At 35.6% G+C, this 15,489-nt stretch overlaps 1 protein-coding gene across 1 annotated transcript; it reads left to right on the forward strand.

Moving 5' to 3' along the window:
* The first annotated feature begins 107 nt into the window (after positions 1-107).
* LOC306844695 (SWI/SNF complex subunit SMARCC2-like) lies at positions 108-14,553 on the forward strand. The gene is made up of 26 exons (XM_079377017.1): positions 108-236; positions 1,544-1,663; positions 1,761-1,846; positions 2,945-3,026; positions 3,172-3,264; positions 3,650-3,719; positions 3,882-3,951; positions 4,029-4,104; positions 4,292-4,536; positions 4,673-4,797; positions 4,872-4,928; positions 5,215-5,252; positions 5,773-5,903; positions 6,043-6,114; positions 6,233-6,346; positions 6,460-6,613; positions 6,826-6,942; positions 7,067-7,129; positions 7,738-7,996; positions 8,170-8,331; positions 8,413-8,480; positions 8,934-9,054; positions 9,276-9,439; positions 9,524-9,658; positions 10,666-10,972; positions 11,810-14,553. The coding sequence occupies exons 1-26, from the start codon at positions 126-128 to the stop codon at positions 11,872-11,874; spliced, it is 3,105 nt and encodes a 1,034-aa protein (XP_079233143.1). The 5' UTR covers positions 108-125; the 3' UTR covers positions 11,875-14,553.
* The last annotated feature ends 936 nt before the right edge of the window (positions 14,554-15,489 follow it).

Here is a 15,489-nt window from a genome sequence, read left to right on the forward strand (position 1 = left end):
CAACCTTTTAATTTGAGCCAGAATGGAGGTTGTTTCCTATCCATCGACTACTACTTTCGACTTTTATAGCAAAAACAAATGAACGCCAGGGGGCGGTGGGTGGCAAAACTTTCGAGCAGACAAAGATGGCGGTACGGAAGAAAGACGGCGGCCCGAATGTAAAATATTTCGAAGCGTCCGATACCGTCTCGCAGTTCGACAATGTCCGGGTTTGGCTGGGCAAGAATTATAAAAAGGTACCATTCGTTTATTTGTAACCAACGCGAACGGTCATTGAGATATTTGTGCAGGAAAGGGCAGACTCGAGGCGGGTAGGCAGAAAGGAGATGGGGAGGGCAAGAAAGGAGATGGGGAGAAATCCAGCTGTTTGAAATCCACAGTCTGACGCGTCTCAGACAATAGAAGATGCTGGATGCGCGTCTTGAGAAAAGTCTTAAGACGTGCCCAAGAATTGGCTTTATCTAAAATATGTGATGTCGTTTTCACATCTCTGGCTAGTCATTTGACCTTATCTAATAGGTTTTTATGAATGGCCTTTCTCTTTTATACAAGGAAAGGCCAGCTCGTGTAACGGTGCTGCGGTACTAGCAGCGCAAGCGCGTGAATCCAGATGTGCAGCCAAATCCGCCTCGCGCGCCGTGTATGTAAAAACAGCCATGTGTTACACATGATTCACAGTCGGATGTGAAGAATATTTTTTCTCTTTTCAGTTGCAGCAATTTACCCGTGGGAAGTAGGCTACTTGATACACTGAAACAGTGTGTGCAACAAAGTCTAATTTCCCGCTAATGAAACACCTCAATTAGCATATGCATGAAATAGTCAAGGTGCTGCCTATCTGATGTAAAGAAAGAAATTCCTTGCACATAATACCTGTTTTTATGTAATTTAGTTCAAAACTATCCTAATTTTAATAAATTATATTTTTACATTTATGAAATTGCCATTGCATAAATAATATAAAAAAATAAAGGTTATGAATAAAGAAACATTAAACAAATGAATGAAAGCTGAAACTAGAAATAAAAATATTCATCTAAATTATAAAATATATGTGCTGTCATGACAAACAGGACTGATGCTGTGGACTACAGCCTACCTTCTTTCACTTTTATGTCATTTAAAATAACTGATTTTAGCTTTTAAAATGTCACGTGATGTAGCATGTGATGATTGTAGATGTAGCAATCATGACCCTATTAGTGGTGGAGCAATACTGTGGCCAATGAAAAGTTTTGGATCAATTGCCTTGTAAAATCCTTTTTGCATTTGCATTTTTCTAATTTAATATATTATACTATAAATTTGAGTGAAAGGCTGAATTAACATGAATTTAAACACCACTGTATATGTAATTCAATTTAATGATCGCAATGGTCACACAATTTACAAAAATTAACACTTAATTAATAACATTAATGTTATTGGCTAATGCAGATAGTATCAGAATGGTCAACTATTGCCTGATTTTATATACGTGTGTGTGTGTGTGTTCCTTTTATTGTGGTGTTTAGCGTCTAAAACTTTGTCTGTTTCTTTCTAGTATATTCAAGCAGAGCCCCCCACCAATAAATCTTTGTCAAGTCTGGTGGTTCAGCTGCTTCAGTTTCAGGAGGAAGTGTTTGGCCGGCATGTCAGCAACCCTCCCCTCACTAAACTACCAGTACTCACACATGACTTCTTTCGTAATAGTATTGAATTGAATGCATTAAAGTGATGACCATTGCAGAGTGCTGATGAAGCTCTCCTCTCACCCTTAGATTAAGTGTTTTTTGGATTTCAAATCTGGAGGAGCTCTGTGTCATATTCTGGCTGCTGCCTACAAGTTCAAGAGTGATCAAGGATGGTAATGCTCCTCTCTTACCCTCTTTCACTTCTCTTTATTATTTAATTACCACAATACATACATACATTCTATAAATGTAATTTGATTTAAATGAAATAGAATAAAAGGTAACAATAATTTAAATTTTTATATACAATAATATACCATTCGTAATTTGTTTTATATAGATAGATAATAGATAGATAGATCTATCAAGTAAATTAAACAAATATGTATATTTGATTTTTTTATATCAAGTTAAATTGTTTTGTATAGTGCTGTTTACAATATACATAGTTTCAAAGCAGCTTTACATAATGTTATACTGTTATGTCTGTAATGCATTAGTACCTTACCATAAAGCAAGTTTTTAATTTTTATTTTACATGTAATTACAGTTTGTAATTATGTAGATGTAAAAGGCAGCTACTGTTACACATATGTAACAGACAGAGTCTGTTACACAGCTTACTAGTAAATACAATCTTGATACACTTTATTTTAAGTAGCTTATGTCTGTGTACTCATATTTATAATTACGTTGTATAAAGTTGCAACACATATGTAACAATCTTTTGGTTACATTAGTAGCTGTGTACATAATTACCAACTGTAATTGCAGGCTGTTCCATAACTTAGTTACATGGTAAGTACATTTTGTTTCATGCAAGTACAACAGATACTACTAAGTACTTAACTAGGTAATTACTCTGTATTATGGACCCCTAAAAATGTTAGTACTGTGAGTAAGCTATTACTCCAGATTCATGAAAAATGTTAATGAAAATGTCCTAGAAAAACTGTAAAAATGTTCTTTCATCATGTGGACTATTTAAGTATCTGTTCATTTAATATGTACGTTTGCCATTTATTTGAGTGGCCTAATCAGCTGTTGTATAATTTCTCTGACACTTAACATTATGATACACTTGCCAGAAGAGTCGTGATTCGCCTCCTTCATGGTGTGAATTGGTCCTTATGCTCCTGAATACATTCTGCATGACATTTGTGCTGCATTTGAACTTTCAGTTAGTGTATTAGCAGTAATATACTCATTCAGTGATTACAGGCCAAAAATCTAATTAATACTCATTAGTTGTTCACTTCTGTATCCATCAGGAGGAGATTTGACTTCCAGAATCCTTCGAGAATGGACCGCAATGTTGAAATGTTCATGACTATAGAAAAGTCTTTGGTACAGGTGTGTATCAAACACACAATTTCATGCGAAAACACAGTTATCCAGTCAGATGAACATCACTTGTGGTCATGATATGGTTGGTATTTATTAATATGTACATGTGTGAGGAGAAATATTGAATAATTATGTGTTTTTCTCTTTGTAGAATAACTGTTTGTCCCGACCTGTAATTTACCTGAGTTCAGAGATAGAGCCCAAGCTACTGGGAAAACTGAAGGACATCATCAAACGACACCAGGTACTTCCCAAAACTATTAGTTTTAGTTGGTACATAGGTTACTGCATAGTTAGTACACACACGTATATATATAATTATATGTAAAGAGAGAGAGAGAGTTATTTATTCATTTAAATATTTATTTATTATACAGTATATACAATATAAGTTTCAATACAGTATATTACAAAATAGTTTCTATTACTGACAAGCAGTAGTTGGCCGAATTAAAACAATTCTAGTTTTATTTACAGTGTTGATTTTCTTGGCATCAGAATCATTGCATTTTTAAACATTGACATAAGGTAAAAAATGTATTAAATATTTTATATATCACTCAGTTTTGTATGTTATACCATATTTCTTTGAAGTCACTCAGGATCAAGAAATGTATGTGTGTTTGTAGGGGTCTGTGACTGAAGATAAGCTGTCCAGCTCTCATGTAGTGGTGCCTATTCCTGCTAGTCTGGAGGACGGTACGTTCTGTTGTGTTTTTGTAGTGTAAAAATATATTCACATACATGTGTAGGGTAAAAGAGGGCTAAACACAAAGGTAAACATTGTGCTTCCTCTGTTATAAAAGAAAAAAAAAAGGTTTTCAGTAGTAACGTTGTAATTGGTATATGTGTGCTTTTCAGAAGAGTGGGTTCGTCCTGTAATGAAGAGAGACAAACAGATGCTGCTACACTGGGGCTACTGGCCTGATAGGTGAGCTCGCACACACACATACACAAACACAGGTGTGTATGTGAATGCAGGATTAATGTGTTGTGTTCATGATGCAGTTATGACACATGGATCTCAGCCAGTGAGGTGGAGGCTGCTGTGGAGGATCCGCCCACTGCTGAGAAACCCAGGAAGGTTAGAAACCCCCCCTTACCTCTCTCCATCTGTCTCCGATCCTTTACCTCTCTTCTTCTTTGTCTCTTTTGTCTTGCACATGCTCTCTCCATCTTTCATGTTTTTTTTTACAATATCACTAATTAGCAAATGGTTATCTGAGAAATTCAGCCATTTATCACCTGACTGTAAGTTTATGTATGTGTAGGTCCATGCCAAGTGGATTCTGGACCTAGATCAGTTTAACGAGTGGATGAATGAGGAAGACTATGAGGTGGGAGAAGGAGGACCGCGGAGGAAGAGAATTTCAGCAAAGACCCTCACAGATGAAGTGAGCGCTCCAGATGAAAGGAGGGACAAAAAACCCAGCAGTGCCAAAAAAAGGAAGCGCTCCCCATCTCCATCTCCTACCCCTCCACCACAAGAAAGCAAGAAGAAAAACACTAAGAAAGGGTATTTTTGTTACTGGAAACAGTGGCATTTGTTTCAGAGAATTTCTGGAAATATTTTTATTTTAATGTTTCATTTTTCATTTTTAAATGTAAACTATTTTCTGTGTCTTTGTATGGACCTCTGTGTGTGTTTTCAGGCCCACTACTCCCTACACTAAGTCCAAACGAGGACAGAGAGAGGAAGAACAGGAAGATTTGACGAAAGATTTAGACGAACCCTCACCTGTGCCTGCAGTGGAGGAAGCAACACTACCTAAAACAGGTACATTCACACACATTGTTTTTACCTAACGAGTCAGTCTAGACTGTGTGTAATCTTGATATTTGTGTGTGTAGTGACTAAGAAGGACTCTGATTCTACTCCAGTGAAAGGAGGCACTATGACTGACCTAGGTATGTGTCTACAATAGCGTCTGTCTCTAACACACCTGCCACTCAAACTAACTGTAAGGTGAAGTGTGTACTTTTCTGTGCCATTAATGGCACCAAGTGCAACTGCAAAAATAGAGGATGTCACCAAACAGCTGTCTGTGCACAGAAGAGCAGCAATACGAGGAAGCATTTTTACATAAAAAGCACACACTTCATCATTCTGTGCTAATTAACACTGTTTTTTCTTGTACCATAAAGTATAAGCTTATGTGCAAAATAACTCAGTTTTTTCTGCTATCACACCTAGATGAGCAAGAGGATGAATCAATGGAGACTGTAGGGAAGGTATAGCAGCAATTATACAAACCACATTTCACAGTATTTCTGCTCACAAGTTTCACATTTCTGCATGTTTAGTTTTATATATACTGCTGGATTTTAGACCAAATAATAATCATGCTTCTAAAATGCTTTGCAGCATTTTAATTTAATGAGATTTTAATGTATTCATTTTAAAATGTACATTTATATAAATACTACATTCAAATGCATGTGCTAATTTATTATTTTTATTTTTTTTACACAAATGAAAGTATCTTAAAAATTAGGAAAGAAAATATGAATTTAAAAATAAAATAAAAAATCTTTAGACATTTTTTAGTATTTCAAGTTGCATTAACTCATGATTTACTGCCATGATTTGATTGGTGACCTTAAAATAGTACAATATTTTCAATAATTAAATTGATCAAATCTTCACATTTTAAAAATTTAGACCAATAAAGACTAGATTATCAATATGGTGAAATCCCACTGTATTTCCTGAGCAGTTTTAATGGTTAGCTATGTGTTTGTGTGTTTCTAGGAAGAAGAAGAAGGTTCTCCGAGTGTGAAAGGAGAACCGGTGAAGGGCTCGGACCTTCATGAGGATAATGTCACTGAACAGACTCATCATATCATTATCCCTAGCTATGCTGCTTGGTTTGACTATAACAGGTACTGTGACTACACACAACTTTAAAACTTATTCTGATCAAGATCAATCATTTAAATAGGTAATTATTGTTTTCTCATGAGAGAAAAATCTAGAGTGACAAAAAGTCTGAATGTAACAGGCTATTTCTGTCTCTTTTAGTGTCCATGCAATAGAGCGCAGAGCACTGCCTGAGTTTTTCAATGGGAAAAACAAGTCAAAGACACCTGAAATGTAAGAATATCTGTTGGTGAACATTCACACAAAGACTGATTTGAACTTAAATATGTCTTCTGACCTTCATTGACTAGCTTTATCCACTGTTTCTTCTTTACACTTTGCTGTGTTACAGTTATCTGGCATATCGCAACTTCATGATCGATACATACAGACTTAACCCACAGGAGTATTTGACCTCCACAGCCTGCCGTCGGAACCTGGCTGGAGATGTTTGTGCTATTATGAGGTCTGGAAAAAAAAAAAATTCTAAAATGCCTATATGTTTATGTTATATACTGTATATATTTTTCTTTACAACTTTGATGCATTTTGAGTTTGAAATTGTATGTGTGTGAAAAGGGTCCATGCATTCCTGGAACAGTGGGGCTTGATTAACTATCAGGTGGATTCAGAGAGTCGGCCCACTCCCATGGGGCCTCCACCCACCTCACACTTTCATGTGCTGGCAGATACTCCATCAAGTCTGGTACCACTACAGCCTAAAGCATCCCAGGTAAAGTGCAGCTATTCCTGCTACAGGTGTGATCTCACAGATTTTCGAACTCAATACTTTCATCAGCAGCTGAAGGCATTAATATATTAACCAGAAAAAACATTAAATAAAACATTTCATTAGATTGACAGCTATGATTTTTTTTTCTGAGCAAATATTTGTCTATATTCACTTTATTGGTTATCTAAGCTCTTTGTTGTTGTTCCCTCTAGACTTCATCCTCTCAACAGATTCTGTCATTCCCAGACAAAGTAAAGGACAAACCAGCTGACTTGCAGAACTTTGGGTTGAGGACAGATGTGTACAGTAAGAAGAGTGGCCCAACTAAAGTAAGAGCCGACCGTCACATATAGGCCAGAGGGAATATGAGAATATTTTGTATGAAAGTATAAGTATGAAGATAATTCTGAGTGCTATTAGAGAAATGAAGGACCCTCTTCTATCTTTCTACAGACTAAAAATGCTGCCAGTGCCACTCGGGAATGGACAGACCAGGAGACGCTGCTACTGCTGGAGGTACTATATATACATATAAAATGTGCATATAAAATTATCTTTGCATTTTTTATTTGTTACTATTTTTAAACATTATTTTCACTACTGTTCAAAAGTTTGGGGTTGGTAAGCTTTGCAGTATTTTTAGAAGAGGTCTTCTATGCTCACCAAGGCTGCATTCATTTAATCAAAAAATACAATAAAAATAAAAAATACTATTACAATTTAAAATAATGTTTCTATGCTAATATATTTAAAATGCAATTTATTCCTGTGATGGTAAAGCTGAATTTCAGCAGCCATTACTCCAGTCTTCAGTGTCTCATGATTCTTCAGAAATCATTTTAATTTGCTGATTTGGTGCTCAAGAAACATTTATTTGTAGTTATTATAGTTTACACCAGCTTAGTATTTTTGTGGAAACTGCGATGCATGTTTTAGGAATCTTTGATAAATAAAAAGTTTTGAATTAGAATTATCTGAACTATAATAACAATGTAACAAGTCTTTAATGTCACATTTTTGATCCTTTTAATCCCTGAAAAGTAGTCATTAAAAAAAAGTCTTACTGACTTCAAACTTTTGAACAGTAGTGTAAACTTGACTTAATGATTCCTATTTGTTCTCAGGGTCTAGAGATGTATAAAGATGACTGGAATAAAGTATCGGAGCATGTGGGAAGCCGCACTCAGGATGAGTGCATCCTCCACTTCCTGCGTCTACCGATCGAAGACCCCTACCTGGAGGACAGCTCCTCCTCCCTGGGCCCGCTGGCCTATCAGCCAGTTCCATTCAGTCAGGCGGGGAATCCTGTCATGAGTACTGTGGCATTCCTGGCCTCTGTGGTTGACCCTCGAGTGGCTTCCGCTGCAGCTAAATCAGCACTTGGTGAGAAGTTGCGATATTAAAGTGATAGTTCACACACAAATAAAAATCAGCATCTAATTACTCTGAAAATGGCTGTAACTGTATGAAATTTTCTTCTTTTTTGTCAATCTCCAAAAAGGACTTGTGTTTTGTGTTTTTTTTAGCACGAGCATCATGTTTCTTTTCTTTCTCAGAGGAGTTCTCTCGAATGAAGGAGGAGGTCCCAGCTGCGTTGGTGGAGGCACATGTGCGTCGAGTGGAGGAGGCGGCCAGAACGAGTGGGAGGCCAGACCCTCTCTACGGCCTGGAGGGCAGCGGCATTGCAGGAACCGGCCTTGAAGATTCTGACAAACCCTGTAAGTGAACAAACATTTTTACTTGTTTGATGCTTTTTGGAGCATAGTTAGAAAGGAAATAACTGTACGCTTGTGTTTCAGCTGAGGATGGAAGTGAAGAGAATAAGAGCAGTGATGGTCAATCTAGCCAAGACAAACGAGACAATAAGGTAACTGTGTATCACAAATAAAACATGTATAGTGGACTCCAAAAGTCTAGATTGCATTGAAAGTATGGAATTAAAATCTAATTTAAACCGAGAAGTAAATAGAATGTCCTGTGATTTTGTGTATATATACATTACATATACTACCTTTGAAAAGATATGGTTGGATGTTCAAATGTTTTTGGAAGAAGGTGCATTTATTTGATGAAAAATACAGTAAAATTAGTAATATTGTTCAATATTATTACAATTTAAAACATTAAAGCAGCCATTACTCCAGTCTTCAGTGTCACATGAGCCTTCAGAAATCATTGTAATATGCTTATTTGGTGCTCAGGAAACATTTCTTATTATTATCAATGTTGAAAACAGTTGTGCTCTTTCATATTTTGTGGAGATTTATGATATTTTCCTAATATTGACACATGCAAAACTTCTATGTCTGTGAAATTTTAGGAGAGCAAAGATGGAGCCAGTGAGGAGGAAGAAAAACAAGGAGAGAACGGCAAGAAAGAGGAAGAGAGAGCGAGAGAAGGGGAGACGGAGAGAGAGACGGAGAAAACAGACTCAGAAATGGGTGTGTTACAGCAATAAAGTGTTACATAAAAAAATATATTACCTTTATTATTATTTATATTATAATTTTAAATGCAAAGATTAAAATGAACCTGCAGTAAAATTATGAACCTGCAGTACAAAAAACATTTGCCACTATGTGTGTTATTTTCATGAGCAGTTAAATTTACAAAATGCAGAGGTAAAATGACTTACTTGAACTCTTTGCGATCTCTGTTGCAGTCGATGGCGAGAAGGAGAAAGAACGGAAGGAGGGATCAGAAGAGGGTCAGAGGGATGGAGAGAGTGAGGGAGATAAGAAAGCAAAGGTGGAGAGAGATGTAGGAGAGGGAAACTTGGCCACTGCCGCTGCTTCTGCACTCGCTGCTGCTGCCGTGAAAGCTAAGGTGTGTGAAAAGGTGATATCATGGTGAGAAAACAAACAACTTTCCTGCAAATTAAGCACTGAACGCTGTATTCTTTCTATTTAGCACTTGGCAGCAGTAGAGGAAAGGAAGATCAAGTCTCTGGTGGCTCTGCTGGTAGAGACCCAGATGAAGAAACTGGAGATCAAACTCAGACACTTTGAAGAGCTGGAAACCATCATGGACAGAGAGAGAGAGGCAGTAAGGCAACATGGAGAATTAATTATTGTTTTAAATCAATATATTTACATTTAGTGGTTTGTCAGGTTCATTTCATTAAAGTTTTGTACATATGTTGCCTAAAAGAACAATTCAAAGTAATTTCTTTCATGCATTTGAAAAAAAATCATTTTCTTAATATATTTCTAGTAAAAATGTAAACATTGTTAAAACAAGAATTAGAATACTTTAATATTTATTATCTAATAATTGTTAAAGAATTACATTTATTTGTATTTTTAAATAAAAATAAATGTACCTTAATTTTTTTTAAATATTTATTTTAAAAAATGGGAAAATTTGAGACAAAGGTTTAAGAAATACAAAACCGAAAATATAATCTGAAAAACTTTTTTCATTTTTAAATAAAATAAATCTTGTTTTAATGATGATTTGATATTTTTACTCAGAAATAAGAAAAAAATATTAAAGGGTTAGTTCACCCAAAAATTTTAATTCTGTCATTAATTACTCATCAAAACCGTAAGACCTTCGTTCATCTTCAGAACACAAATGAAGATATTTTTTATGAAATCTGAGAGCTTTCTGCCCCTCCGTAGACAGCAATGCAACTGCAATGTTCCCACGTCCAGAAATGTATCAAGGACATCGGTAAAGTAGTCCATGTGACATCAGTGATTCAACCGTAATTTTACGAAGCTACAAGAATACTTTTTGTGTGCAAAGAAAACAATAATAATATAATTTATTCAACAATTCTTCTCTCCGAGTTAGCGTTTTCTGCCATTTTGGAGAGTACCCCATAACATAATCAACATAATCAGCGTTGTTTGCATTCAGGATAAAGCATGCACATTGTTTACGTATGAATGTAAACGAAGCTGATTTTTTGCACATCCAAAACAAATATGATATTTCATGAGGAACAGATAGAAATCAAAGTCATTATTCACTGAAAATCTTAATATTTTTAGGAAAACTGTTCCTTTAACTGAAAATGAATCTGCATATGTATATTGTGTTCGTAGCTGGAGTATCAGAGGCAGCAGCTTCTTGCTGATCGTCAGTCGTTTCATATGGAGCAGTTGAAGTATGCAGAGATGAGAGCCCGACAGCAACACTTCCAGCAGATCCAACACCAGCACCATAGCAACCAGCCTGCCAATCAGTCTGGCATTACTCCATCTGCACCCCACCAGCCTGTCATCAACTCCTCTGCCCCGCCCCCAACACAAAGCCCCGCCTCCGTGAGCACCCCTAATGCCCACAGTGAAGCTCCTCCACCTGCATCTCACAGTTCACCCCCCACCAACGCACAGACTGGATCAGCGCATGGTAATGACATAGAAACATACACATGTAAACACACTAAGTACCTGTCCAGTAGGTACAGTTCCTTTACCAACCCCAGTTTGGGTTAACTTTGACATAATGTAATGTTTCATACACTTTTCTTTGCTTTTTATATCTACATGGTGCAAGATTATTTTATTTAAATCAATGTGATAAACAAGTTAGGCCGAAAGTAATCTAACAGTAATCAAACAATTGTCTGATTATATTACCTAAAATGGATTGTTACTAACTACGATTTTTGTCATGTAATTTGGAATCAGTAACTGATTACAATTTGTAAATTACCCAGCTCTGTATATTTTTTTCTCTTTTTATGTAATTTATTCCAGTAATAGCAAAGGTGAATTTTCATCAGTCATTACTCCAGTCTTCAGTGTCACATGATTCTTCAGAAATCATTCTAATATGCTTATTTGGTGCTGATTATCAAAAACAGTTAGGCTGCTTAATTATTTGTGGAAATGATGATACTTTTTTTAGGATACTTTGATGAATATAAAGTTAGATAATTAAATGAGAATTTTTCTGTAATACTATGTAAAACTTTTTACTTGCTGAGTTAAAGTATTAATTTGACTGAAAATCTTTTGAACGGTAGGCTATTTGCTCTTACAGTGATTCGATTAAATATTTACTGAATGACCATCATGAAATCTGAAATTTGGTCACAGTTCAGTCAGTGTGATTCAATGAATTTGCCATGAACTGAAATAGCTCTGGTTTAGAAATAGTTTTTTTATATGAATATTTTGATATAAATGTAAATATTGTATAATTGTCTAATAGATGTTGTTCTTGTTTATCATTTTTCTCCAGAATCCAGCACTCCACTACCAGGGGATTCTCTCTATCCAAACGCCCCTGTGCCTCCAACACAGTAAACGAAATGGTGAGATTTAAAGGGGATCAATGATTCCAGAGAAGAAAATGAAGGAGATTAGATAGAAAGCAAAAGATACAGAGATAAAGGGAGCGATATCTTCTTTTTTGTCACTTGCATCATTTTTGGGAGAAAATGATATAAATGAATTCTTGCCAGCATCTTGAACATGACATGATTCAAAATAAATAGCTAAGGCTAAAAACAGATAACCAGATAACAGACTGACAAATAAAACAGAAAAAAAAAGACCTTTGGTTTGGACTTTTGGAAAGGTCTTAAATCCAAATCCCTGTTAATACCCAACAAAAGCACTCTTGACCCAAACAGCCTGCATCCAAGTACCAGGCACAAGGCTCAATATACCCTTGTTCGTCCTCCATTTTCAGTAGCATCTCTTAACTTTGAGCCGAACTACAGGATCCAGGATACCTGTGATCTGCACTCCAGAAGCATCTCAATGTACTTTAGGTACTCAAATGGAAACAAACATACAAAAGAAAACCAAGAACAAATTGCACTTTTAGAATGTTTCCTGAATCTTACTTTTTGGAGGGATGAAGCATAAAGTCAAAAATAGCCCTGGCTTAATGTTTTCTTTTAACAACATTCTTTTTATCACTTAATCTTTGTATTTGTTTCATAGAAGCACTCGATTTGGAGTAAGTCCGAAGAGAAACTTGACTTTGTTATCGTTACTTTGTATGCGTGCGTGTGAATGTCGGTTTTGCTTTTGGGACAATGTGAAAGCTTAAGTGGTTTGGCCTGTTATTATGTATAATTAGATTTTAGCATGATAAAAAAGAGACAACAAATTAGTATTAAATCTGTTTACTTTGTCTCTGACAACATGTACTGTAAACCTGGAAATCATGTCATCAGTAATTGATGTTTGCATGTTATGGGTATGTGTGCACGTCATTGCCACAAAATATCATGTTACTCTACATTTCTTACAAGTGAAAGTAGCCGTTTCATTCTCATCTCATTGCAATGCTTATGAGAATACTTAAATATTGGAGTGTACGATTAAACGACAATGAAAAAATCATGGGAAACGCAGCAAGGAATCATATTGGTTCCTTAAATCAAATAGAGTTGAATCAATCATTTTAGTGAGATCATATCGCACATTTTAGTAATCAGTGTTCATGCCAGAACTGATGTTTCAGTTCAGATTGTTAACCCTTGTGTGTCAATTCTAAAAAGTTACACAGAGGCCCTCAGGGGACAAAAATATCCATGTCATAAAAATATTCTAGTAATATTTTTTCTGTTTTCACTGACATTGATCATTTTCCAGCATTTGTCCTGATCATAAATACCAAAAATGTAGTCATTTTCAGTATTTTAACCCTTAGAAAACTAGTTTGTTTACATACTGCCATTGGTGTTCACGAAAATGTTTTATTTTACTAAGCATATTAGATCAGGGTTGTTATGTTTATTAAAACTAAAATCATTTGAAAGATGTTTTCGTCAGTTGAAATAAAATAAACTTCAACTAAAATGAAATAAAATACAATCCAGAATTTTATGCTTAATGGCACTGGGATTAAATGTTGCTGTTTTAATGGGTTTCAATGGGGACATTTTTGTCCTAAAGGTCCTGAGTGTAACTCATTTTTATTCCTAGAGTAAACAGCCTAAATGATCAAAAAATGGTCAATCAACAAAAATGTCTTTAAGGACACACAAGGGTTAAAGAATGTGTTTTGTGTGTGTGTGTGTGTGTGTGTACGGGTGTTTTAGTAACAGGCCAAACCCACAGAAAGTATTTACGACATGAAGGAAAACCGTTTTGTTTTACAAATTAGTGGCAACTACCTGAGTAGAAACAAGGGAATTTAAAGTTACGTTTGCAGCTGTGGTCTGTGTATCTCATATCTTCATATTGTAACTGTCCTATTTTTGTATTTTTATATGTTTCTTTACACTATTATGAATGATGTAATGCTGTTATCATATTATACATGTCTGTAATGTTTCCTTCTCTTTCTGACTGTGGATGTTGTCGTATTATTGACATGTTCATGTGAAAGTGTCAGTCGCTTTATACAATGAAGCTGGACTCTTTGTGTGTGTGTGTGTGTGTGTGGTGTGGTGTGGTGTGCATGCACTCTTTGATTTGCCACACATCATTTTGTATGTACGTATGTATGTTTTTTATTTTAATCTACATTAATTTGCGATGTTTCCAGACTACACATGCTAGTGGTGACGGATGTAAAATCTGCCAATAATTGACAAACTCATACACTCCCGCTGTGATAGTCCTGCAGTTTACATCCTCACACATATATGTGTATGCACACATATGCAGTATTACTGACAGAACAGATTCACATCAACCTCACAGTTTTGCACGACTCCATAACCAGTGTTGAATATGTCATTCGATCAGTTTGCTCAGCTCTTTGGTCTTTGTCTTTTACATTGTAGTGGCATAAGTAGTTGTGGTTTTTTTAATTTTTACATTTTGTTTAGACTTTTTTTTAATGGTGAAAGCTGATAACCATTGCATTGAGATGTGTGTGAATGTTTGAAGATGTTCAGTTCGTCCTTTGAGGAGATGTAGCAGGAGCTGTCTAGCACCTGTTTTGACTAATGGATTGATTTTGGTTTCAAAAATACTGAATGGTTCTGCACAATAAAAGACATCATCAGTGATGAGCTGTATGAATATAAGCCTATCTTTTATTGCTGATTAAAAGAGAGTTCAACATTTATCATGCCAGAAATTTGAAAAACTATTTCAGTTGTACAAAAAGAAGCACTCAATTTTATCATGAATTTGCCCAATTTAAACTTGGAGGAAAAATAATACTAGGGCAGAAAGCAGAATTATCAGTAAATAATCTTAATCAGTATATTCATTCATTCACTTGTTGGCAATACTTATCTTTCAGACTTAACAAAATGTAAGCTAGTGGTGGCCAAAATTATTAGAACACCTGACAGATCTGAAAATATTGACCTTTTTGCCTCCAAAACATGATTTCATTTCATAATGTTCATTAAACATGCAGATGGTTGCTCTGAGCAAAACAAATATCAGATGAAGTGAGTCGTACCGTTTTTATCCACTTTTAACTTTAATATTTGGTATGTTCACTTTTTGCAGCAATTACAGCAGCGCATAGTGTCAATATATTTCCTGAGAACTTCAACACTAATGTTATCCCATGTCTTCTGCAACTCAAGCCAAAGGCTTTCCTTTGAACGTACAATAAGTCTGTCCAGTTTATTTTCCCAACTCACCCCAAATTTGCTCAATTTGCTTTGAGGGGGCTAGTCCATCATTTTCAATATTCCAGCAGATTCCTTCCATCGCAGGCAGTTCCGCCAGTAGTTTGTTTTATGGGTAGGCCTATTGTAATGGCCAACTCAACAAAAACAACTGAGACCTCCTAAATATGCCAAGTGTTCTGATAATTTGGCCACCACTCCATTATACCAAGAACGATAACTATATTAGCATCCACACCAGTACATTATAAAATTATATTAGCATCCACAATAGCACACGATAAAGGTATTATAATGTATATCTCTTTAATTCTGTGGCTGAAACAGGCTTCCATTTTAACATTATATGGTGTGCTATGAACAGGCC

The sequence above is a fragment of the Barbus barbus genome (assembly GCF_936440315.1).
Source record: "Barbus barbus genome assembly, chromosome: 25".
NCBI lineage: Eukaryota > Metazoa > Chordata > Actinopteri > Cypriniformes > Cyprinidae > Barbus > Barbus barbus.